The sequence below is a fragment of the Doryrhamphus excisus genome, linkage group LG11, assembly GCF_037039965.1.
Source record: "Doryrhamphus excisus strain RoL-2023G ecotype Guam linkage group LG11, RoL_Dexc_Guam_v1.1, whole genome shotgun sequence".
NCBI classification, from domain to species: Eukaryota; Metazoa; Chordata; class Actinopteri; order Syngnathiformes; family Syngnathidae; genus Doryrhamphus; species Doryrhamphus excisus.
Genome location: NC_136367.1, coordinates 17,028,052 through 17,055,041, shown reverse-complemented (window position 1 = coordinate 17,055,041; position 26,990 = coordinate 17,028,052). Strand labels below are relative to the sequence as shown.

Here is a 26,990-nt window from a genome sequence, read left to right as displayed (position 1 = left end):
AGAGTTGACTGCAATGTCATTGATACAAAAAAAAAAAAAAACAAATAGTGTAATTTACACAAGATGTCCGTATCTGAAGTCTAGATCTGACTTCAGGTGATGAAACCTTCCATGCATTCTTGATCCCATCCCACACATCGTTTTCCGGAAAACACAAATTAACAGTCACTGACTCACACAGAGTCAGTTTACCCCTCCTGTGGGCGGGGTAAAGTTTTCTCTCACATGCCTTGAATTCCCACAGCACTTGGTTTCAGCCATGCAAGGGGATCAGCCGTTCTTGTTTGCGGGCATGCCTGTGTTTTGGAGACTCCTCCTGTGGCTTTGTGTCTGCATTGTGCTTCCAGCTGAGGGACAAGGAGCTCTGGTTGTTTCTCACAGAGATGCTGTCATTGAGGTAAAGCAAATGTTCATTGTACTGCAAGTTACAACCAGACAATGTGTTCCTTTACTAAGAACGAGGATGGGAATTGTTATTCTCTCCAAAAATGCATTGCTAGGAAAAATTGGACCTTTAACTGATTCGACACAAACAGGAAATAGCACTGTGTTGCAAGCGTGTGCAGCAAGGATTACTTCGTAAACATCCTGTAAACAAGGTTTGTTATGCACAGATGGCAGGGATGCATACTGTACTGGAGGGGAGCAAAGTGCAAAAATGACTAGCAGGGGTGGGCAAACTATGGCCCAGGGCACACATGCGGCCCACCAATGGCTTGAATCCGGCCCGCCAGTTGCTTTCTAAGTATTTAAACTTTTAACATACAAACTGGCAACTTGACTTGCATGTCGGATGTCTTATTTAGTAAAAAAAAAAAAACAACAACAAAACTGTAAAATTAAATGACATAGTTTGATGTGGTCTGATGAAAAAAGGGACATGACAACATACAGCTGATAGTATAACATTTTTACAGATCAAATTTGACAAAAAATTAATAAATTATAAGCATAAAAATGTGTGTGTGTGTGTTAAATATACGTTCTGGCCCACCGGACAATTTTGTAAACTCAATGCGGCCCACGAGTCAAAATATTTGCCCACCCCTGGTGTAGAGTCTCAGTCAATCAAGTCATGGTAATCCGCAAAGTTTAAATGGAGACAACTGGACTCTTCTTGTTTGTTGAAGATGTGCTACATGCTACACCCTGCATTTGTATAAGAGTTAATGGGTCTCTCCAATGTAGTGTTCATTGTACTCCTCACTACGCTGCACTGCATAAACAACAATGCTGAGTTTGCATCATGGGATTCTGTCCTTGTAGTAAACCAGCTTGTCACGGCTGGGTACGTCGGCGTTGCGTTGAGACTTCGGGATGTAGAGAGCAGCACCAAAATGCAGATAAAAATATGTCTTTTAATGATGATAATGGTTTTATTATAGATTACAATCGAGTGCATCCCATAATCAGTTCCCAGTTCCACATGTCCAAAAGGAGTAGGAAGAAGCAAAGCTTATTAAATCCTACCCCTCCATCTGGTACTTTTACAATCAGTAACTGTTGCATTTGTTCACTTCCTGATAATTCCATGATAATTTTGCTATGCAGCAAACAAACGGCAACTCCTCAAACCGAACCAAAAGTACGTAATGTACCAGCAAACTGAAGCACACACCTGAACTAAATAAGAGGGGAAAAATAGAAAACAGGTGTAGAAAGTAGGAAATGGAAACGTGGCAGTACCAAAATAAGAGCATACAAGGGTAAACTAAGCTAGAACAAGGGGAACAGGGAAGGGGAACAAAGGAAGTAGTGGCAAAATAAGGACATAGACACCGGAACAGAGGAAAAGAGGAACACTAAGAGCAGTCACAAGGGTGTGAAGGCCAATCGTGACACAGCTTTAGTCTTTAGCTTGAAATGCATCAGTATGCTATGTTAGGAGAAAATCCTTCTCAGGTTCTTTGGTGAACCAGCCACCATTGAGACTTCTGTCTTTCTCTGCCAGGAAAAGAAGAACCGCTACACCCGAGGCTAAGGATAGAAACAAGAGGCGGTCTCACGTGGTGGTCTCTTACATGATGATTTGTCAAAAAATTCGGAAGGATTTTCCCAAACATGACATACCAATTCATGTCAAACCCGCTGATACCCTCAGACAAAAACTGGTTTACCCATTTATCCATTTTGTATCCTTATGAGTGTAGCAAGGGTATGCTGGAGCCTATACTAGCTCACAGAGAGGCGGGGACTGGTCGCCAGCCTATCGCAGAAGCTGGTTCACCCCACAGACGAAAAATCCTGAGAAGCAAATTCAGCAATGTGGTACACTGCAGTGAGAGTGCAATGACCCCTACGTTGGCAAGACCATGCAATCGTTATACAAACACATGACACAACATTGAAAGGCACTTTGTTCGAGTCCACAGTTCATTTGCATCTCTAAAACAGATATTCCTTTGAGGGCCATGACGTCCAAATTTTGGGTAGTGTAGACCACTGCACTATTCTCTCTCCCAAAGATTATTTCATTTTCCGGGAAGAGTGGCCACTACCAGTTATTTTGCCATGTGAACAATCCCAATTATGACCCCCCCCCCATAAAGGAGACACCCACAGGACAAATAAAGACTAAACAATTCTCCAATAAACAAGAAGAGTCAATTCAATATTTGCAGATTCTGTGATCAGGATGCAGATTTACAGACCTCTATGTCCAGATGGTCCAAATTTGGAATCTTACAAAATAGCACAGAGAGGTTGGGATATATCCAAATCAAATCATTATATAACTGTTTCTGTCCCATAGTACAATTTTCAATTCCAATCTTGTTTTATTGTGTGCTAGGAAACCAATCAAGCTGTGGGCACCCGGTCAATACAGGTATTGTATTTTAATGATTTCAACTCTTTACAGATATAGTCTATACAGTCCTTCTATTGGCCAGACATTATAATCAATTTATTCAGTGAGCTATTGTTAATTCTGTTGATTTTGAAGAATTCCGCTCAGAAGGACACTGGCATGGACCTTAAAGGGGACCTATCATGTTCCTTTTCTGCCCTTTGTATTAAGTTGTGGACTCCTATAGAGCGCTACACACAATAACCCGCACAGAACGCTTTCTAGAGCTTCCGGAATCTATACTCCTTTGTGCAGCATCGCCAAGGATTTCCTGCTTCCGACTCAAACGGTCCGTTTCATTTATTCACGCCCACTCCGCTGTGATTGGTCGCGCTGTGATTGGTCAAACACAACATTCAAACTAACATTTATAGGTCAGAAAAATGGAAAAAGCATAATAGGTGTCATTTAAAAATGATAGTTGAACTCTTTGTAAACATTGTATAAGGTATATAGAGGACATTTTATTTATTATTTTATCTATATTCTTTCATGCCCACACATTTATTTATATATATAACAGTACTATATACAATATATTATTATGCATATGTTCTGTTTGCATGAAGAATAAAAACAGAAGTTGATTATTTTTGTTCTCTCCAACAGAAAAGAGGCGCCAACAATGTAAGAAACATTTTTAAACCTTATATTTATTTATTGATTGATTGTTTTCAATTTAATGAATAATATTTAAAATGAATAGGGATGTCTGATAATTATCTGCACTGATACTTTTCGGTGCGATATCGGATTTTTTCCCAATCATGAAAACCGACACATGCGTATGTGTTCATTCCACCACAGGAGATATGCCATGTCGCTATCGGCTGATATCGGAATCGGAAATTGAGAGTTGGACAATTTCGGCATAGCGGTTGTTTGAAAAAAAAAAAAAAAAAGCCAATATCGGACATCCCTAAAAATGACATCTTGCTATGTGGTTGCAAAAGTGTCACCTTCACCAAAAGTCACATGAATGCCATTTGTTGCATCCTTTCAGATGATCGAGGTGCGCAGTTTTCGAGTTTCCTGTGCGGTGACGTCTCGTTTCGCTCACACCGTCATGACCTCCGAGGCCCTGAACAAAGCCAACACCTCACGGGAAATCTCCTTTGAGGTGGAACTCCCCAAGACGGCCTTCATCACTAACTTTACCATGCAAGTTAAAAACATATTTTTAATTAGGAATGTGTGCCACCGTAAAAAAAAAAAAAAAAAATCCCAACTTGCTTTCTGCTTCCTAGAGAAACCGATGGTCACGTCTATGTTGGAGTAGTGAAGGAGAAAGCCAAAGCCAAGAAAGAGTATGAGAAGGCAGTTTCTTCAGGGAAAACCGCCGGCCTGGTCAAGTGAGTCGCATTAACTGTCTGAAAATAACACAGGATGGAAGACATTTTAGTAAAACAGTACCAACAAATACTTTCAGGGCATCTGGAAGACAGATGGAGACGTTTTCCGTGTCTGTCAACATCGCAGCGCAAAGTAATGTCATTTTTGTTTTGACCTACGAGGAACTCCTTCACCGGAAACTGGGCCAGTATGAGATTCTGACCCGGGTGAAGCCTAAACAACTGGTGCAGGACTTTCAGGTTCATTGCATTTTATTATTTTTTTTACTTAATAATGCCATAAAAGTAAGGAGCTTATTGAAACGACAATGTGTTGACTTTAAAATGTGTGCATTATTCGATACACATCATCTCGATACGATACTTTAACGATACATGGAATTTTCTGGCGATACGATGCGATAATTATAGGTTATCACATGGTTTGTCGAGGGCTGATACTGGCACGCGGGGGCATGATACTGGGCCTGATACCAGACAAACCATGTGATGATCTTATTATCACATACTACAGTATTAATTGGCCCTGTACCCTAGAAACCGCCCATGAATGATACAGGAAAAGGCCGAAATGATACTGTGTCAAAGCCCAGGGGAGTGATACTGATAAAATATAGAGTTTAACCATGTCCAGTGTCAGCCGCCGTAGCTGTCCACTCAGAGCAAGCTGCTCTGGTATCGTGCCCGTGAAACAACCAATCAGAGAACAGCGCACGAGTGCTTAGTGCCTAGTGCTTCTCCAGTCACCAAAAAACCCAAATTTGATTAACGGAACCTTCGGTCTCGGGCTGATACTGACACTTGGGGGCATGATACCTGGCCTGATACCAGACAAACCATGTGATAACCTATAATTATCACATACTATTCAATCATGAGCTTATTATCACATACTATTTAATGAAAAGACCATTTTGTTTCCAGAAAATGTTCAGTTTATTACATGTATTATATCTAAACAGTGTAAACACAATAATTGCAAAAATATTTCAACAATAATATTTTACCAACAGTCTTATCTTATCAATATCTGACAATTAAAGTTCCATTAATCAAGTTTGGTTTAGCACTAGGCACTAAGCACTCGTGCGCTGTTCTCTGATTGGTTGTTTCACGGGCACAATGTGGACAGCTACGGAGGCTGATACTGGACATGGTTAAACTCTATATTTTATCAGTATCACTGCCCTGGGCTTTGACACAGTATCATTTCGGCCTTTTCCCGTATCATTCATGGGCGGTTTCTAGGGTACATGGCCAATTAAATTAATACTGTAGTATGTGATAATCATTTAGTTCAAATCAGTGAGATCCAATATGATACGGTGCAATTTCTTGATGCAATTCAACATGATGCAAATTATTCAACATGCTTGCATCAGATTTTTACCGATAACCACAAACAAATCTCGATTTCACCGGTCAATTGCAACCATACCCAATGAATGAGCCGATGCACTCGCATCGCTCCGCATGCGCATCGATGTATCGATTAATATCAATTAATATCGATTATTTGCATGCATGTTGATGTGTTTGTGTGTGTGTGTGCAGATATCAGTTAGCATCTTTGAGCCTCAGGGCATTGCTTTTGTGGAGGCCACAGGAACATTCCTCAGCAATCAGTTGCTCCCTCTGGTGGACAAAACTGTCACAGACACAAAGGTAAAGTTTCCCAGTGGAACAGTGGTGTATTTTGTACTACTATTTTTGGAAAAAAGCCTAGTATATTAGTATCAGTATCAATATGTCAGCTTCTTCTGTGTGTATTTTGCCTTTTTTCTGGTTTCATTTTATTCCTAGCCATTACTGCCCGCCAATAAAAAAACACAAACGGCCCCCTGGACACACTTTGGACACCCTTGCTGCAAATCCTGGTTGAATTCTAAACCGTTTGAAATTGTGATCACTCAAATTATTATTACTATATTCCCAATCAGGTGTATGGTCGCAGTTTTAAAGGTCTAAAGTGGTTTTACTGCATACACTGCTGTTGATGTGTCCTTGTGTGTTTCAGGCTCACGTTACATTCTCACCAACACTTGAACAACAGAGGAAATGCCCAGCATGTGAAGGTACCAGAATTGAGGGTGATTTTGTTGTCAAGTATGATATTAAACGAGTAGAAAACCTTGGCGAAATTCAGGTAAAGCAATCAGACTTTCAACTCGTGTTTTCTATTTACCCGCAACGCCTCTTTGATTCAGTGATGTTTACTTTCTGCTTTCTCATACGTGTTTCTTCAGATCGTAAACGGCTACTTTGTGCATTTCTTTGCACCACCTGACTTACCCAGAGTGCCGAAGAATGTGATATTTGTGGTCGACAGGAGCGGCTCAATGAGCGGACAAAAGATAAAACAGGTACGTTCCAACTGTGTTATACACTTATATGCTAGGACTACGTTAAAAAGCCATAGCATTTCAGTATGTGGAATCAAACTATGGAATGGATTGAGTAAGGAAATCAAACAATGCACAACGATGAGCCAATTCAAGAAACAATACAAGCAGTTGATGTTTGCTAAATACAAGGATGAAGAGTCTTGAACCAGTCATGATGTGCTATATATATAACTATATTGACACTTACTATGGTACACATTATGTCATTGGATGCATTGCATTGCATTATTAAAAAAAACAAAACGAAAAAAAAAACCTTAAACTGTATTATGGAAAGCAGGAAGTGAACAAATGTAACAGTTACTGATTGTAAAAGTACCAGATGGAGGGGTAGGATTTAATAAGCTTTGCTTCTTCCTACTCCTTTTGGACATGTGGAACTGTGAACTGATTATGGGATGCATTCAAATGTAACCTGATGCATGTTCAAATAAAATAAAACCATTACCATTACCACTAACATACATCAACGTGTCAACTCTCGCAGACCCGGGAAGCCTTGGCAGCCATTCTAAAGGACCTCCACGAGGATGACCGCTTTGCCGTGATTCAGTTTGATAGTGACATTATCACCTGGAAGGATTCCGTGGTTAAAGCAACAAAAGGAAATGTGACCGATGCCATTGCCTACGTGCAGAAACTGAGGGACAGGGGAGGTTAGACGAGCGGGATCAAGTTCTTAGCATACATATACAATATCATTTCTAATCTGCACTTGACGCCATCTTTTATGTGCTTTGTGTTTTAGCTACTAATATCAATGCTGCTCTACTGAAGGCCGTGGAAATGCTGATGAAGGACAGACAATCCAAGAGGCTCCCAGAGAGAAGCGTTGATATGATCATTCTGTTGACTGATGGGATGCCCAACCACGGTGAGCCCCCTTGGCAGCATGAAAGAATGACTCGAATCATTCCCAGTTGAATTCAGTGTCACTGGAAATGTACACACAGGGGTGTCCAACCTGCAGGCAATCCAGGAGAATGTACGCTCGGCTATCGATGGAAAAATGTCACTGTTCTGTCTTGGATTTGGAAATGATGTGGACTACTCCTTCCTGGATGTGATGAGCAAAGAAAACAAAGGATTGGCTCGCAGAATCTTTGAGGCTTCGGATGCGGCGCTTCAACTCCAAGTAGAGTAAAACTCATGAAAACATTCAGTAGAAACTGCGAGTGAATTCTGACATGCTGAACTGAATTTGGCTGGTGCACTGGTGGAAATCGCGTGGTGGCCAATGGTTAGCTAGGTTAGCCACACCATCAGGAGATCTGAAAGATATGAGTTCAAATCTTGACGTGTTCTCCCCGTGCATGTGTGGGGTTTTTCCGGGTCCTCCAGTATATGTGGGATTGGTTGGCCACCAATCCAGGGTATATACCCCGCTTCTTACCTGAAGTGAGCTGGGATAGGCTCCAGCATACCTCTGCAACTCTAGTGAGGATAAACGGCATACATGGATGGATTTTCCACCAGTAGGGGGCACTAAATAAATTGCCCATTCATTCTCTATGGGAAAAAACATTCATTCATTTTCTACCGCTTTTTCCTCATGAGGGTCGCGGGGGTGCTGGAGCCTATCCCAGCTGTCTATCCCACACCTGGACTGGTCGCCAGCCAATCACAGGGTGGGAAAAAACATTTATAATTGTTTTGAATCAGAGTTATAGTACAAAAAAATGAAGCACAATAAGAAAAGGAGGTATGTCGGAGCCTATTCAAGCTAATTTTGGGCAGTACACCCTGGGCTGGTCGCCAGCCAATCACAGGGCGCATATAGACAAGCGACCAGTCACACTCACATTCATACCTACGGACAAGATATTGTTCAAAAATATATGATATTTAATTTGTGTTTCAGGGTTTCTATGAGGAAGTGGCCAGCCCACTGCTCTTGGAGGTGAACCTGCGCTACCCTGACAATACCATTGATTTCCTGACCAAAAATCACCACAGCCATTTGTTCAACGGCTCAGAGATCGTGGTGGCCGGTCGGTTAGATGACGGCCGCCATCTTGATAACTTCCTTGTGGAAGTGTTTGCCCAAGGGGTGAGTGAATGAATGGCGCTATATTCCTCCCGAGTCAACCACTGATGACACCACAGACAAGCGAGATAACTTCTGGTTGCCAGAATGCTAACAAGGAAGGGTGTTTTCTGATTAAAAATAATAACATAACAACATTTTTATGTTAACCGAAAAACATGCTAACCAAGGTTCCACTTTATTTTCTCTCCTCACTTAGCCTGAGGCAGACTTCCAAGTGCAGGGAAAGGCCAAAGTGGCAGACTGGGACGTGATCTATCCAGAAGATAAGTACATCTTTGGGGACTTTACAGAACGTCTGTGGGCTTACCTGACCATCCAGCAGCTACTGGATCAGAGGTTTTCTCAGTTCTCATGTCTCATGTCTGCACCAGTAATGGAACCTCAGAAAGAGAACATTTAAAAGTGTTATTTTACCATGCACTCTGTCATTTCAAGCATCAAACTTTTCTTTCAGTCGCATTGGTAGCGAAGAGGAGAAGGACAGAATCACAGCCAAGGCCCTGAACATGTCTCTGCGGTACAACTTTGTTACCCCGCTCACGTCCATGTTGGTCATCAAGCCTGAAACTGAGGACGGACCAGACAGCCCCCTCGTTGCTGATAAACTGACTGAAGGTAAAACGCCTGTTGAGCTTTAAGCGTCTACGGCAGGGGTTCCCAAACTTGACCAACTCAGGGCCCACTTGAAAATCTAAAAAATGTCCGCGGCCCAAACAGTAGATAGACAAAATGCTGTGTTCTCACAGCATTTATATTTATATTTATATTTATATTTATATTTATATTTATATTTATATTTATATTTATATTTATATTTATATTTATATTTATATTTATATTTATATTTATATTTATATTTATATTTATATTTATATTTATATTTATATTTATATTTTAATAATCTCAATAGGTTATTACTTAGGCCTATAAATATTTTTGTTTAATTGTGCAATAAATCATTTACAATAAAATAATTTAAAAAATAATGTTTGCAAAAATGAATCATATTTTTAATGACCTCATGGCTCACCTGCAGTACCACCACGGCCCACCAGGGGGCGGTACCTATACTTCGGGAGTCACTGGTCTAGGTGTTTTTTCAATGCTTTTTTTTGGCGATCAGACCAGGGTGTACCCCGCCTAAAGTTAGCTGGGATAGGCTAGTAGGATAAAAAACGTATGGATAAATGAATGTTTATGATTTTTTTAAATAGATGAATAACCCCCTTTATCATTTATTTGTGTAAATTGTTTCCCAGAAGAGGTTGAACACATGAAATGTAGAAAGCAAACAAATTAGTTGTCATCAATCTGAATTTATATAAACATGTATTTGTGTTTTGTTTGTTGACAGACCAGCGACAGAAAGCAGAGAGACACCGTGGTACGATGCTCACTTTTATCTTTATCCTTTTTGGGCTGCATCTACTTTACTTTATCATTTACTTTCCTCAGGTTCCTCAGCCCATGCTGCACCTCCACGTCGTCAATCAATTGGTAAAGTTTTACTGTTATACTTTCATTTTTACTGCTAACATACATATACCTACCGTAAAGTCCTGTGTATAAGCTGCTATCTTTTTTTTAAACCAATTTATGGCTAAATTGGAATCATGTGACATCTCTTTTACTTCTGCACGACTGCTCATTGTTTAACTACTGTGCGGCTCCCGAGTCAGTGAAGAAACTTTCTTTGGCAAGAGCCAATCACAAGCTACCAGAGCACGCACAACAACCTTCTCATCCCATTTGAAAATCTCTATATATATATATATAACAGTATAACAACATAACAGTCAGACTCACGGTGTCATCTTTAAAAAAAACAACACTTTACTAACAACACAAAATTCATCACACGGCATCTTAACACGTGGCAAATATACAAACATGTCCCAATATGTGTTTTAAAATGGGAGAAAAATACCGTTTTTTCCCATCAGGCATTGCTTCTGAGCAACACATTTATTGGAGCACTGCAATGACATCAGCCCCCCCGGCTCCCTCTGGTGGACATATGCTTTTCTAAAACAAAATGGGAAAACTTTGAAATGAAAACTTGTATTGGTACATGTTGCTATATTTCTGAGGTACAGCCTTTGAGTGTTAAGTTGCTGTGTGATGAGTTTAATGAGTCAAACTGTTCTACTGAGTAATTGACACTCAGTTTAACACTCACCCGCAATTTGAAACGGGTTGACAGGCTCCTTGTGAGTTTTTTCATACCTCACGTTTGTCGCCGACTGGTGGTTACGGACTCATGAGGGCCAAAATATGCCATTTTATGTCATGGACACATGCGGCTGATACACCGGAATTTACAGTATTCATAACCAATTGAACAGAATATACTATGTCTGTAAAATAATAATTGTATTTGCTTTTATAGTGGATGGAGATCCACATTTCATGATAGAGCTTCCAGACAGACATGACGCTCTGTGCTTCAACATCAATGGCAAACCAGGGACTGTTTTCAACCTGGTCAGAGACCCAAAATCAGGTCACATCTTAGCATTCATGTACAGCATGAAATGTTTTTTTTGTGTAGATATAAGCTAAACAAACTGTTATTACCTTCAGGCTTTGTTGTAAATGGTGAAATTATTGAAAAGAAGAAATTTGTCGAGGATGAAAGGATGAATACCTACTTTGGTCGTCTTGGTATCAGCCACGAGACTCTGGGGGTAAAGCTAGAGGTGAACACAGAGGACATCTCAGTCTTCCATGGGGGCAAACACGTCAAGCTACTGTGGTCGGAGGTGACCTCTCTGAAAGACACAAGGTGAGTCAAAATGGTTGACGGCCTCAAACTAGGCTACAGGTTTTTAGCCTGCACTTTCAACGCAATGTCCAACGCAACTATTAAGGTGTCAGGGAGTGAGATTACCAACGTACATCCGCACAACCACACTGGCTGATTGTCTAATCAATGTTTGTCCAGACGAAAGAAAAGACTGTGTACCAAAAAGCAGAACAAAATTTAATCTCAAATGTTGTTTAAATATAAAATTGGGGCGTATGAAAACCAAGGTTTGACTTTAATTGGCGACTCCAAATTGTCCATAGGTATGAATGTGAGTGTGAATGGTTGTTTGTCTATATGTGCCCTGTGATTGGCTGGCGACCAGTCCAGGGTGTACCCCGCCTCTCACCCAAACACAGCTGGGATAGGCTCCAGCACCCCCACGACCCTTGTGAGGATGAGCGGTAGAAAATGAATGAATTAAATCGGGCCATATGAAAATCAAGGTTTGACATTGCAGTTCAAATTTCATGGTGTCAGTCTGTCACTGTTTTTCAAAATAAATCCGACCTATTATTAGTCAATATATGTGCATATTTAAGCAAATTTGATTGGCCTAAATTAAGCATTTCAAGGATTAAGGGAAATGCTAATATAAGGCATTCAGAAAACGCATTCAAAGATGTGATCTAGCATTCCACACTGGTCATTAGGTGTCAGTAATGTTAAATATGTGCCCTGTGTGTACCCCGCCTCTCGCCCGAAGACAGCTGGGATAGGCTCCAGCACCTCCGCGACCATCATGAGGTTAAGCGGTAGAAAATGAATGAATGAATATCTTATTTTTTGTTATTATGTCTACTATATCAGGTAATACCAGTGTAAATAAGGTTGTACGAAAGTACAAAAATATTCCATTTGCTTTTATTAATAATTGTGTTTTCTTCCATCTAGTATGGACCTCCAGTTGACAAAGAACTGCAGCCTGACAGTCACCCTGAGACACTCTGTTAAATTTATGGTCATCAGACACACAAAAGTGTGGAAGAGACGTCATGATCAACAGCACTATTTGGGTTTTTACACCCTGGACAGCCACCATTTGTCCAACTCGGTACATGGACTGCTAGGTAGGAGCCATTACAAATGTTTAATGAATGCATCTGTAATAAAAGTCAAGCCATGACAAAGCTATGATGGCCCCAGGTCAGTTCTACCATGGTGTTGACTTCGAAGTGACAGATGTGTCGCAGCAGAAAACAGACACCACCATGTATGTGAAGGGACAGACGCTTAATGTGACCAGGTATGCAGACTGTATATAACACACTACATGCTCCTCACTTAAGGAAGGCCATCATAAACTGTTGCTTTTCTCTCCCGTGCAGACACTGGCAGAAGGACTTCAGCAAGGATGTGATAAACGGGGAAAATATTCCTTGCTGGTTTGTAGACAACGATGGAGCTGGCTTCATCGACGGAAGAGCCTCTGATTACATTGTTCCTGACATTTTTTAAAATCATATGCATCGTTTTTTTATGTCGATATATGTGTGTAAGTTCACCACAGCCACAAATGATATCATATTTGCTTAGGAGGTTGCAGTCAACACATAATAATGACATCAGGTTGTAATATCTGCAGGTATAGTTTGTTTATTTACAGTTTTATATACAGTATATCTATATTTTTATATTTCATAACTCAAAAACGTCAAGAAAAATTGTTTTTTTTAACAATTATATGTCAAATCATGCAATTAAGAATGTTTATAGGAACAAAATAAACATTATTTGGTGGAGGTGTACATATATTTTCAGAGTTCTTGCACTGACGATCACCTTCTGCACATCACTTGCTGAAAAAAATGCAAAAAAATATGCATTTTTAAAAGCTTTGCTAATTAAAACTAATCTTCAAAATGTGAAACAAGGCTTCAGGGTTGGCGCTGCATTATTTCCAAATTATTTTCCAAATAAAGGCTCACTGTGCTGCATTTTGACAACCTCTCATTTAAAGCTATAAAATTAGGAAACACAGCAGAAAGTGACTTCCTTTTCTCCATGGATGGATCACTCAGTCGTCATATAAACATTACACAATTGATAATGGTCTAAAATATATTTACAAAAAATATTGGTCCAGAAAATAATACGCGGTTGTGCTCTTTTCATGTGGATGAAAGCAGGAAGTGACGTCATCTTTCACGCGCACATTTGTAATTTATTATTCCTTTAATAGTTTTTTGCTGTAACAAATGAGTGAATGAAAATAAGCTGGAGTGATACATATTTTATTTACAATACTAACAATAAAAACATGCTTCATTAGAAATATAGTGAAGCAGCGTCTTTTATAGTGTCGTTTTTACAAATCTGGCAGTAACGATCTTGTTTGTCCCAATGCTGTTGCCGTACCACATCTGCTGGACTAAAGTGGCTTCAGGTGAGTTTTTCGTCTTGGCGGGAAGCAGTGACGTCACAATCAACATCGGATACAGTAAGAAACAAAAACCCATACAGTACCACATAAATAACATAGTTGTTTTAATTGTCTGATTGATAACTGATGCGAGTTTAACACATACTGCAGTGTAAGTTGGTAGTTTACCCTGGAGGTAAATACCGGTGTTGTCATGCACTAAAGACAAGTTAGGCAAAACAATGTTTATTTCTTGCTAGCTAGCTACGTCAGACCTGAGTCAATGCCCTGCGTCATGTCATTTCTAATGTTAAAAGTCAACTTTCTCCGTTTTAGTAAGTGGTATCCATCTTCCAAGAAAGCCAAGTGAAATTAATTGTTTCTTTTTTTGGGCAGGTTGGCAACAGCACAATACCGAAAAAAGCTAACAGTTCAACGGTCTACAGTGAATAAACAGATGGAGTAAACTGGTAAGTTATTACTTCAAATTAAGCTACAGTCCATGGGGGCGATAATAGCCAACAAAGAAACATGGAGACACACATGCGCAGTACAGTGTAACTAAGTGCCTACCAGTGGCGTCATTAGGCCTATTTTAGGGGTGTTCTTAAGCCCCCCTAAATAATTTGATATTTTTTTTTAATACATTTTTTTTCAATCTCTGGCAAAAGCAGGCTAATACTAGCCTACAAGTAGTAGTAGTAGTAGTAGTAGTAGTAGTAATAATCAGAAGAAGAATAATGATGATAGTAATAATAATAATAGGCTATTTAATAATATAATAATGATTATTATGTAATTGATCACTGTCCACTGGACAGAATGGCTGCAGAGCTTGAGCAGCGGTTTTGCAGTGTAGATTGTGTGTACTTCTGTACATTTAAACATATAGTAGTATCTCTACTAAATCTGTCCAAAAGTGGTAAAGTTACATCTCGATTATTGTTCGTTATTTGTTTTTTTTTGTATTTTTTTTGAATGTCTTCTACATTCATTCATATCCTGTGCATCTCCACGGGGCTAAGCCCCCCCTGTCCTTAGACCCTAGTGACGCCCCTGGTGCCTACAAAGTCGATATTTAAAAAGGATAACGGGAGGTGTGTCACATTACAGGTGATATATTAACTTCATATTGTACAATGGAAACCCATACTTGATGCTGTCATACTGACACAAGAGCTGAATATTTTATTTTCGTGAGCTTATAGTGACTGTAACCTCCAATTTTAAGCTTCAAGGATGTTACAACACATCCCCCTGGTGTGCTTTCCATGTTGACTATCATGAGATAAATTAAATCCTGGAGTTAATTCCTCTTGTGTATTTGTATTGTATTATTTACAATTCAGAACAAATATTCCCCTCCCTCTCCATGTATGGCAACTTACAGTATATGCTATCCAATGCAACAAGAACAGTTTTAAGTCTGTAGCCTCTTATTACTTGGCTATATTTATGTTCACGCGTGTGTGTGTGTACAGGGCAAGTGTGCTGACCCCAGTCATGTTGGAAGTTCAGGAGTTGAGAGGGATTTTCTTAAGGGGATCTTTGCAAAAGTGTTTGCCTGTGTGTGTCTCTTTGCATGTGTGCGTTAGTGATTAACGCCAGATGTGCAAGGCTCAGGGTGTCGGCAAATGCGTTGAGAGGGCCCCACTGTATTTTGTTCAGCCTGGTTGCTGAATATGCTCAGGCGACCTCTTCACACATGGCTGATATTAACATCTTCGCTGTTCATCCCCCTGAATCCCCCTTAAGGTGGGAAACATTAGGTCAGCCGGAGCAGAAGGAAGTTTTAATAAGGATGTACTGCAGCCAAGGCAGAGTGTGTGTGTATATGTATATATATATATATATATATATATATATATTTACATCTCTTTGTACTCCAGCAGAGGGCGGGAGAGAGCTGCGGAAGGGCTGCAGTTCCCTACGGCTGAAGTCACACTCCTGCAGGTAAAGACTTTTTTCTTACTCAATTGTTGTATTGTTTTGAGTTTTATGTAAGGGAACTACAGAAGAACTTTTATTAAAGTGCACAAAAAATGTCAATTTCTTTACATGACAAAGAACATTAATCACCATAAGTCTAATATATTGTCCACATTATTTTATATCCTTAAATTGTAATAAGCTTTGTATGATATGTTTCAATAACATCAAACAGTCAAAGCAGACTCCTGAAGTGATTCATAATGTAAGTGCATTTTTTTATATTTTCGGAAATGCTGCTGTATTTGAGGGCTTTTTATGGTAATGGTTTTATTTCATTTGAACATGCATCAGATTACAATTGAGTGCATCCCATAATCAGTTAGCAGTTCCACATGTCGAAAAGGAGTAGGAAGAAGCAAAGCTTATTAAATCCTACCCCTCCATTTGGTACTTTTACAATCAGTAACTGTTACATTTGTTCACTTCCTGCTTTCCTAATATAGTTTTTATTGTTTTTTATTTTTATTTTTTTATTTTTGTCCCATACCGAAGTACGAGGTAAATTGTTGGTTTAATTATCATAATTTTTTTTCTAAACTACAATTCATTCAGTCACACAGAATATGTAACTTTTCAGGGGTTTTAATACTTGGAAATCTATTAGAATAATTGCTTCTCATCAATATAGCAGCAATGTTTGCAACTTTAATTTCCAGTTTACTTGAGTACTTAATGTTTGTTCTAATGAATAGTTTCAGCAACTTTTCCCTTCATCTGAATGACTTGAAGCAACTTGAAACCACACGTGCGATAGGACATTTGTCCCCATGTTACTTGCCAATTTGTTGCTCCTTTTTCTATTTCAGTCTCACTTTTTTTTCAAGCTTTATCTCATCCCCTACCTCTGTTGTTCCCTCCCTCCCCTTGCTTGTCTATCTACCTTTTGTCCCTGTGTGAATATTTCACATTGCTGCTGCCGCTGGTGCGTGATGCAGAGCACTGAGCATTCATTGTGTGAGCACATGTGGGTGATGTGGTATGCGACTCCTCGACGCGTGGTCTGTTGTGACGGCTGTGCAGCCTCCGACGCCAGCTGACTAGCCGCCTGTGCGGCTTCACCTAACTGGTGACACGGACCCCCGTACCCACACGCCGAGAAACCATGCCAGCATACTTGTACAGTAGGTCCACCGCAGTGCATCAGCAGACATGATGCACTGTGGCCTGCATGCCCCCTTGTTTGCTGGGACCTGTTAAAAACATTACTACCTTTTCTTTTTAAATTGGCTCTTCTGTAGAGTAAAGTTGACTTTTATTTGAACCAGAAAATAATAATTTATATCTTTTAATATATCAGAACTAGCTGACGGGCCACTGCTGTTTCAACAGTTCTTACAGGGCACTTCAATACTTGCTCCATTATCATTATAGTGCTTGTGTATTTCATTTCAAGTGATAATTTTATCACATAAATCACTGGTTTAGAATGCATATTTAAAACACATTATACACTTTACTTCCTGAATTGTGTACTTTTTAACTGTTTAAAAGTTTGGGCATAGTATTGCATTTTAAAAAGTGCAGTTGTTGTGCAGGTAATTGAAACCACGTTTCAGGCGTCCGTAGTAAACATGTCATATCAAGCAACTTCGGTTTTGTGTAAAAGAGGTCTATTATAATATTAAAGCGTGTGACTCCATTCATTTATTTTACAATTATTTTAACACTATCCTAGTCTGTTAATTTTTCAATTATTCTAATACTTTATACATTCTATGATAACACAAGTTCAAAAGTCAATGTAATCTGCAAATGAATACATTATATTCATGCATATGTACTGTGTGTATATACACAACTCAATATTTTTGGAACTGAATTATGTGATGGATTTCTGTGTGACTTTATGCTTGTTCAAGTAAAATTAAGCCATTACCATTTCAGAATATTTTTATTGCAAATGCACTAACAGTAAGCTACTGTATGCTTATTGTTATGGTGGGGGGGCTGTTAATTCTACAATCTCTGTTGACTGGCCGGCTAATGGCAGACAAATGTGTAAAACGTAGCAAAAATACATTTGTATGCTTAGCGTCTCAATTGATTGCGGAGACGCATGAAAGTAATGTAAACACAGGTGGTGTAAATTCATTCATAACGCAATTTAGGCAAGCTGATGATTGTGATGATTTCATGGTGATGGATTCCCATTGTATTTGCCTTGCATTATTGAAGGTTTTAAAAGTTGTGTGTCTTCTAAAACACAGTGGAAGGCCAGACAATATTGCAGCGCGCCGCAGTGTAATCCTTGGTATTTAGTGTCTTCTCTAGTGCTGCCGAGGTGAAAAGTTGAACCTGGTGTTGACCCTCTCTTGAGAGAGGGCTTAGCTCTGAAGTCAGGCGCGGGCCAAAGGCACATGCAGGATATTCTCAAGTTCCTCTTTCTCTCCCTCGTGTGCACCCCTCCGCCGTCACACTCCCCTCCCACACGGAAACAATTAGCATCCGTGATAAGACATCGGACATATTTCCATCATTTTATCTCATCTGCCTTGTTTTTGTTTTTTCCATCGTGACAAGAGTCTCGTGTCCTCGTGCAACAGCGCCGTTGATCAACATCTCATTGAAAGGTGGAGTGGAGGAGGGAGTGTAAGAGTCGGAGAGGGGCATTACGTTTATCACAAATGGGAGCTGAATTCCAGATGGAATGATAATACCAAAAAAAATGGGCAAAACAGCGACGCAAGTGGAAAACAAACAGATTAGGCATCTGGGCAAATCTAAATTTACTAAACAAATGTTTGCTCTTGTGAGAAAGACTTCACAATGTTTATTTTGTGTTGTTTAAATTATTATATCTCCATACGCTTTGTATGATATGTTTCACGCTTTGTATGATATGTTTCAATAACATCAAACACAGTCAAAGCAGACTCCTGAAGTGATTCATAATGTAAGTGCATTTTTTTATATTTTCGGAAATGCTGCTGTGTTCGAGGTCTTTTTATGGTAATGGTAATGGTTTTATTTCATTTGAACATGCATCAGATTGCAATTGAGTGCATCCCATAATCAGTTCCCAGTTCCACATGTCCAAAAGGAGTAGGAAGAAGCAAAGCTTATTAAATCCTACCCCTCCATCTGGTACTTTTACAATCAGTAACTGTTACATTTGTTTGCTTCCTGCCTTTCTAATATATTAAAATTTTTGTTTTTTTTTAATGTTGTTATTTTTTGTAATTTATTTATTTATTTTATTTTTGTTTTTTTCATTTTTTTGTTCACTTCCTGCTTTCCATAATACAGTTTAAGATTTTATTTTTTTATTTTTTTTATTTTTAGCATCCGTGATAAGGCAACGGACATATTTCCATCATTTTATCTCATCTGCCTTGTTTTTGTTTTTCCATCACCACCTTTTTATTTAGAAATAAAAGGTGGCTCATGATTGCATAAAATGTTCATGGAAAAAAATTATTACTACAGCCATCAACGCTACATGAGCTAGAATTCCATATCGGAACAAAATCTAACATTCTTCCTGTCCAGTGGAGCGGGAGAATACGGGGCCTAAAGATACGAGTCCGACAGTAGATGTTGAGTCGTACTGGAATATGTTCTCCATCTGTTTTTAGTTTTTCGACCGGTTGTGATAACCTGAGCATGACCCCTGATTGGTCTAATCTCACCCTCATCGTCTCTCCGGCTGGTCAGCTGACAGAACATTGTGCAGGGGGAGAAGAGAATTTGTTTTGCATTGTGGTGATGTCTGTTAGTCAGGTTTGTCCAAACTGTAGAAAGCTGTTCAATACACGGGGAGAGAATGTTTATGGTGAGTTCAATGAGCCAAACATGTTGACTTTCCCTGGCGAGAAGCCTGTGTAATAATTCTGGCTGTGTTTCTCTGTTATGTGTACAAACATGACCGAGCAGTTAATGTATGTATTCGTTGTAGTTCACAGCCCGAGTTCTTGTCACATCTGTAAGCGTTCATTTGCGCACTGTTTGTAAAATGTCTGTTCAAAGCAAGTCCACACATCAGTATCTTAAATGGAACTCGCTCAATTATGAGCAAAAAGACATTTTTTTAGGGTTTTGTGAACACTACGGCGCATGACAAACCGATGTCCAGTCTAGTAGCTGCTTTAGGCGGCTTGTTTGGAGGGTTTTAGTTCAGCCAGATTAGATCAGAGGACCGCTGTTTGTTTATTTTTGATTCGGGAGGGGCAGCGGTCCCAGAGGAATATCCCCTCCCTTCAACTACTACTCTGCGATCCCTCCCCAGGATTCCTCCTCAGGGCACAGTCGACTGGAGCCCTCCTGACCTCCCCGTCACCCCTTCCCAAACCATGTTAGCCAACATATCCTGGGAAGAGAAAAGAAAATGAAGACTTTCTTAGTCTTCACCAAACTAAATGACAACCAGATCCGTGCCACCCAGGCGGGCAAACCCCTTAGGCTGTGGTCAACCTCCGAAGAGGTTCATCCCTGCAAGTTTGACCTCTCTTTCATCTTCTTGTAGGTTGCCAATCTGGTTGGTCTTGCGCTCGGCTCGGATTGGCAAGGTATCAGGCGGACGAACCAGCTTAGTGTGTTGTGTCTGTGTAGATTTCCACTCATCCAGATCATGGTAATCCGTAAAGGTTCAATTGACGCGACTGGCCTTTCATTCAAAAGGCATCTTCAAATTCCAGAAATATGAATACGGAATATTTTGACAGAAACATCGCTCTGACATCAGGGCTGTCAGGGCTGATGACGCATTTGTAGAAATTACAGTTGGGTGTCGTTTACATATTACACGATTCCGGTGCCAAATCTGTACTTTTCAAGCATGCCGGTTCTTACAACAAATTTTGTGACATCCACGTTGAACACAATAGTAAATCAAATACAGTATTTCAGTAATATAAACACAATTGTGGCTATTTAATAAATTAAATTCACAACAAATTGTCCTAATTATCACAGGAAAACAACACAAAAATGAGCAATATTTTACAGTCCTGTAAGTGCATACGTTCTTTACAATTTGAGCCGAAATTGATAACTCTCACAAAATAGACATAGACTTTCTTTATTGTCATTGCACAATAACACAGCAGTGAAATTGCCAACAAAATGTCGTTGCCTGGCTCCCGTGTAATAATAAATAATAAATAATAATGTGGAGAATACATAGATTACATCAAATATGAACAACAATGTACAGCGTAAACAGTAATTTGTACAAATAAATTAAATTTTTGGCAATGTTGCGAGTTAATCAAACATGTAAGACTTGTGTATAAATTGAGCACAAAGTGTCGAGTGGCACTTTTACGGCAAGCCGAACCGGATCAGGATCAGAGCCGCAATGGATTCTGTGTGATCCCGGGGTTCGAGCGCTTCAGCCTCATCATTTTAGCTCACAGAGTTAATCTAAGGACACCAACACACCTGCTAGCCTTTGAAGAAATGTTATCATTACAGTCCTCACTGCCTCGCCCAAATACACCTCACTGGCCCCCTGACACCCCTACCCCCACCCCCGGGGGCCCGCTCCACTATTTGAGAAGGACTGGAATAGAGACTTGTTTGTTTAATGGTAAAAAAATGGCAGCACACATAGAGCATCGTTGTGGTCTCTATTAGTTCCATTAGTGTGATTGCCTTTGACGTGTTTATCGATAAAGATCGCAGCATATCCTGCTGCATGGTCTTTTGGGTCCCATGACTGAAATATGTACTTTCTCCCCCCCTTTTTTTATTTGCATAGACACACACAAATATCTGACCTCTTCTTCGTCTCCCGCAAGGCCTTGGGGTGAGGCAGACTGGCACCAGACAGTTATTCAAACCCTCAGGCAGCTTCACAACAGGTCAGACGGAGACAAGGAAAGGTGGTGAGAGAAGCATATAGGTGCATCTGATCATTTACAGGTAAACTACTATATAGATGTGCTTTTAAATAAACTAATAAAATCACATTTTGTAATATTCCGTGTTTGTTTTGATGAAAATCTCCTGCCAAAAACACACAAGTAAAAAAAAAAAAAAGTATAACTTTTTTTTAGATTTTCTTCAACCAATTCATACAAAACAACAAAGTATGTTACTCACCCATAAATTAATTGTATTTTATTATGTTTCATTTTATTTTAATCCCATGAAACGGGGAATAAAAGCAGGGGATACACTATAATTGGATTAAAAGTCGTCTTTGTAAACATTGTGACCCATATCTTTGACACGCCTCCTTTCTCCTCTTTAAGCAAAGTCTCTTTATAGCACGAATGCCTACAGATGAAGGTCTCTTTTGGAATAGGACATAGGATGTGGAGTTAGACTTTGGAGTCTTTGTTAAGCATGTGCTTCTGTGTTTCGTGTTGGTTTTTGTTCTTCTAAATCCTCAGTTGGTGTTTGTCTCCTGGCTCTGCTCTGAGAGATTACAGACAAAGGTTTGAATAGCTATGAAGACATAATTTCAGCCTTTTAATGTTTCTCTGAATAAGTAATGCTTTATATCAAAATGACACTGGTTTGAAGTTTTGCTCTTTAAAGGAGACATAGCCCAAAGTATTTGCTGAGTTAAATATATATTTTTTTTATTAAACCGTCATTTCGAGACTTGTTCTGACTTTATGGTTTGAGAATGTATTGTATCGGACAAGTGATGTCAGTAAACCATGCCACCAGAGATGAGCCATATCACAAGAGGCATCACTGGAAATCCGAGTTGTGCCATTAGACAGAGAGAAAGGCAGCATCTTGAGAGAGAGAGAAAGGGGAGAGACACAGAACGGATTGTTCCGCAACAGACTGACGGACCTTTTTAGCCTTATCTTCCTGAGCTACTCTTACAGAAAACCAAGGAGAGAAGGGAAAAGAATGCCCTAGTCTTTCTCTCCTCATTCCCCATTCCTTCCCATTTCTCTAGTTTGCCTCTTCTGTCCCCCTTCATCTATTATTCTTCAGCCTTTGTCCATTAATTTTCACCTTCTTTTTACATTGACTATTTACCTTTCTTGTTGTTTCCTTTTGTCTTAATTGCCTTATTATTTATCAGCCTTTTGTAGTGTTCTTTGTGCCGACTGTGCTTATATTTTATATTAAAGAGGGATACTTATGAGGTTTTCCTGTAGACTGGTATGCATGTGGGCGGCACGGCGGTTGAGTGGTTAGCGCGCAGACCTCACAGCTAGGAGACCAGGGTTCAATTCCACCCTTGGCCATCTCTGTAGTTTGTATGTTCTCCCTCGTGCATGCGTGGGTTTTCTCCGGGTACTCCGGTTTCCTCCTACATTCCAAAAACATGCTAGGTTAATTGGCGACTCCAAATTGTTCATAGGTATGAATGTGAGTGTGAATGGTTGTTTGTCTATATGTGCCCTGTGATTGGCTGGGGGTGGAATTTAACATGGGTGTCTTAGCTGTGTGGCCTGAGCACTAACCACTCGTTCACCATGCAAAAAAAACATGCTAGGTTAATTAGCGACTCCAAATTGTCCATAGGTATGAATGTGAGTGTGAATGGTTGTTTGTCTATATGTGCCCTGTGATTGGCTGGCCACCAGTCCAGGGTGTACCCTGCCTTTCGCCCAAAGACAGCTGGGATAGGCTCCAGCACCCCCACCACCCTCGTGAGGAAAAAGCGGTAGAAAATGAATGAATGAATGAATGGTATGCATGTATAAAGTCTATCCCAAGTACATCCTGCTTCCCGTGTATTGACGTAATCTGTGAGGTATTCCATGCAAATCCGAGCCCGGTATCTCTTGGAAAAAGATCTTATTTGCATTTGTTTACATGTGCCACTGTGCACGTTTTGGATTTTCTGTACTTCGTGATGTCTTTGGTGCCGCACTCGTACCGATCCTGATCCACTCAAGCAACAGTATTTGCTTGTGATGACACTGTGAGTCTTCCCTCTTCTCCTTCTCTGACAGAATGTAACGGATGGATAATTAGATATCAAAGGGAGGCAGGCAGGGTGTGGCGAGGCGCGCAGGCTTCTACGATGGTAAAGCACTTATTAATGAGATAGGCCTTATCTGCTCTTCTCCCAGGAATTCTGCCTTTGATCGGCCCGACTCTGGACTTAATACATTTTTGATTGATAGGCCGAGATGACAGAGAGAGAGAGAGGCGGTGTGGTTGGGGTAGAAGGGCGGAGGGGATGCATATAGGGATGTGTGTGTGTGTGTGGAAGAGGGGAGGGGCAAAGCTCAGATGCAACTGTAAAGATGCCCTTCACATGTTTAAATAACTTATGACAATAATAGTTTGCTTTATGAGATGAGATAAATGAAGATGAGTCCGGCACAATTCGGGTATATCAATCTCCGTTATAAACTCGCGCACCTACTGTATAAATGTACGCACCTTTTTACATTCCTCTGCACATCCAGACATAAATCCAGTAAGACAACTCAAACAGACAGGCCTACTCCGTCACCTTAACCCCATCTATAACTCACACACTGGGCACCAGAAAATCCTTTCCTAAGACAGAGCAGGCGGCAGGCAGGCCTGCGGAAGGGGACTGAGATAAGACCCTATCCTTGCCTGGAGATGAGTTATAGCCCACCCAAGAGGATGTGGCTAGCAACAACCTCGCACACGTTGCTCTGCTTGCAAAGATTGGTATGCTTGGTGTTCTGCTGTTCATGAGGCATCGGGCGACCTCACGGACGGAGATAACTACCTGACTCACAAAAAGCACAAAGCACCTTGACCAGCGCAGGCAGCATTGGGTCTTGGCGCACACTTCCACACGCTTGTGCATAAACTGGCGATTTGCACAGAACACTGAAAGTCACACACATCATCAAGAGAAAAGGTGATTGAGCAGAGCCATTAAAGTAGCATGAGCTTTTAGTTATTTGCGCCACATCTCCTTCAACTGCACATCAGCGCCCGTTCATTACCATGGCAACAAAGTGATGGGATTATAAGTGAATCATCACCTCTTTGCACAGATTGGAGTGGTATATCAAAAAGAGAAAAATGAAGTGATTATAATGTGTTTTGTTTATGGGCTTTGTCACATTCCTCTTTGCGGCCGTGTGATGTCACGTTATGTGTGATTGTGTGTGATTGTGTGTGTGTGTGTGTGTGTGCGTGCGTGTGTGTGTGTGTGGGTCTAGTATGGAGGGTGGGAAGGAGGGGTTTTCTTTTGTTTCTTTGTTTTTTTCCTTTTAATTGTGGTAATTGTTTTAATTCTGTAAAGCACTTTGTGAAAAGTGCTATACAAATAAAGTTGATTTGATTAACATGTTGTAAGGCCCAAAGTGGAAACGCAAACCAATTTGGGGTTTGTATTTACACTCGGTTCAGTTCAGAACAGAACTGATCAAACATCCTTTGGGTCAATGTAAGGATTTCTTCAGTGGTTTGGCTTATTATCTTGTAGTGTGAGGCAGGCCTCCCCCTGGAGGCGCCAGAATACTTTTGAGGAGGTGCAGCAGCTTGAGGAAAAAAATTGAAAGCATTCTCAAAGCTAAATTCAGTTATGCTAAAGCAGGGCTAGTCAAACTACAGCCCACGGGCCACATCTTGGCCTCCAAAACATTTGAATCTGGTCCGCCGGATTACCGAGATTAATTGGTTTTAGACCCGACTGTGATAATTTCCACAAAGTTGGATTGAACATTAATAAATGCAATATTTTTGAAGTTATGGCATGGCATAGAAAACCTGTTTACGATCTCCTACAGTTTGTACCATTGCCAGAGCCCTCAAAACATGGAATTACACCCATATAGTCACCTTTACATTTGTATTACTCAATATAGTAAATATTATCTGAGAAAATAATAAGATAACATGGACTCACACATTAGCAGTTCCTTCCAGCGTACTATACATCATAGTATGGCTATTAGGCAACATCTTGTGTCACAAGTTTAATCGCAAGATTAAAACGATTTTTCGTTTTTCGAAATTTTTCATTCAGTCTTATGTGCATTAGGCCTGGAACAATAATTAATTAATTATTTAATCATACAGTAAATGAAAATGAACGGGATGAATGGCGCGGCAATGCTGCCTCTGTCCACCATAGAGGCCCACAGCCGAGAGGGAGGCTGACGTCATTGCATCACCCTGGCCGATGCAATGCATGATGAGAAAACTTTAAAATACTTTGGGGTAATTTTAAACTTGTATTGGTACATTTTCTGTGTATTTTTCAGGTATGACGTTTGAGTTAAGTTGCTGTGTGATGAGTTCAGTGTGCTCTGAGCCATATTGTAATACTGTTATGACTTCCTGTGCTCTGACACCTCGTTATTGGGTCCTGCCAAAGAAAGAGCTACCGTTTCTTCACTGACTACTCACATTTCCTCACAGTATTAAAATAATTTGTTGTAGTTCTGAAGTAATTACTTATCCATAAATTAGCCACACACTGTATAAGCCACAGAGTTCAAAGTTTAAGAATAAACAATGGCTCATACATCGAAAATTACAGTATGTTATTTGTTCGACAATAGCTAATGTACTCTAGCTAAAAAAGTAAAAATGACCACAATTGCCCTGTAGCATATTGGACGCACACAGCATTTGGCCCTCCCCATCGAAATAGAAAAGAGTGCATGTAAACAGGGACTGTGAAAAATTGAGAAACCAAACAATTTCAGAAATGTGACTGATTTAGTGGATGTAAACGTGCTGACTGTGGCTTAGGAACATGGCGAAACGGGCAACGTTCATCATGGATGGGGTGGGGGAAATAAGGCAGGGGGGGAGGGGGTTAAGATGATAAGAGCGGGAAAGACAGATAGAGGGAGAGAAACCCATGTAGAGGAAAAAAATGATTAAAAACAGAAATCGGCCATTGGAGACTGATAAACCAACCCATCGTTAATTGGAAGCATCCTACTCGTGGGGATATACTGTAGCTGAATTAGGTCTACTATCTGCTGTCTCTTCTTGGCTTCTCACACTATTGTCTCCTTGTCTCTTGACTTCTACATCTGAAATGATCACCATTGGAAAATTGTCCAAACTATATTTGCGCTATATTCTATACGCCAACCTCCACAACTTTTACATGTGTTCTGGGTTTGCAACTATTTGTCTAAAACAAGAAAACAGCTTTTTCTTAAATTCAAATATAAAAAAGATTTAAGTCACAGATGGAGATATAAAACGGTGAGGAAGTTTTGAGTGATCTTAGCTTTTCGGGCATATAAGAAATGAGAGATGGGGTGGTGGTCATAAACAAAGGGCTGACAGCCTACCCATCACCCG

General features: G+C 40.1%; 1 protein-coding gene and 1 long non-coding RNA gene across 2 annotated transcripts in view; both read left to right on the top strand.

Moving 5' to 3' along the window:
• Positions 1–73: 73 nt before the first annotated feature.
• LOC131142969 (inter-alpha-trypsin inhibitor heavy chain H3-like) lies at positions 74–13,691 on the top strand. Its single transcript, XM_058091716.2, has 22 exons — positions 74–397; positions 2,792–2,827; positions 3,458–3,475; positions 3,852–4,009; positions 4,096–4,200; positions 4,278–4,440; positions 5,755–5,865; positions 6,218–6,346; positions 6,447–6,563; positions 7,093–7,261; positions 7,354–7,479; positions 7,559–7,740; positions 8,467–8,655; positions 8,852–8,991; positions 9,110–9,270; positions 10,010–10,039; positions 10,111–10,152; positions 11,045–11,158; positions 11,239–11,440; positions 12,356–12,531; positions 12,608–12,707; positions 12,790–13,691. Exons 1-22 carry the CDS (start codon positions 260–262, stop codon positions 12,917–12,919), a joined length of 2,736 nt encoding a protein of 911 aa, XP_057947699.2. The 5' UTR covers positions 74–259; the 3' UTR covers positions 12,920–13,691.
• Positions 13,692–15,711: 2,020 nt separating this feature from the next.
• LOC131143104 (uncharacterized) overlaps positions 15,712–26,990 on the top strand; it is an 88,720-nt gene continuing 77,441 nt past the window's right edge. The window contains exon 1 of the long non-coding RNA XR_013629410.1: positions 15,712–15,776. This is a non-coding gene — a long non-coding RNA (uncharacterized LOC131143104). The remainder of the gene's footprint in view (positions 15,777–26,990) is intronic.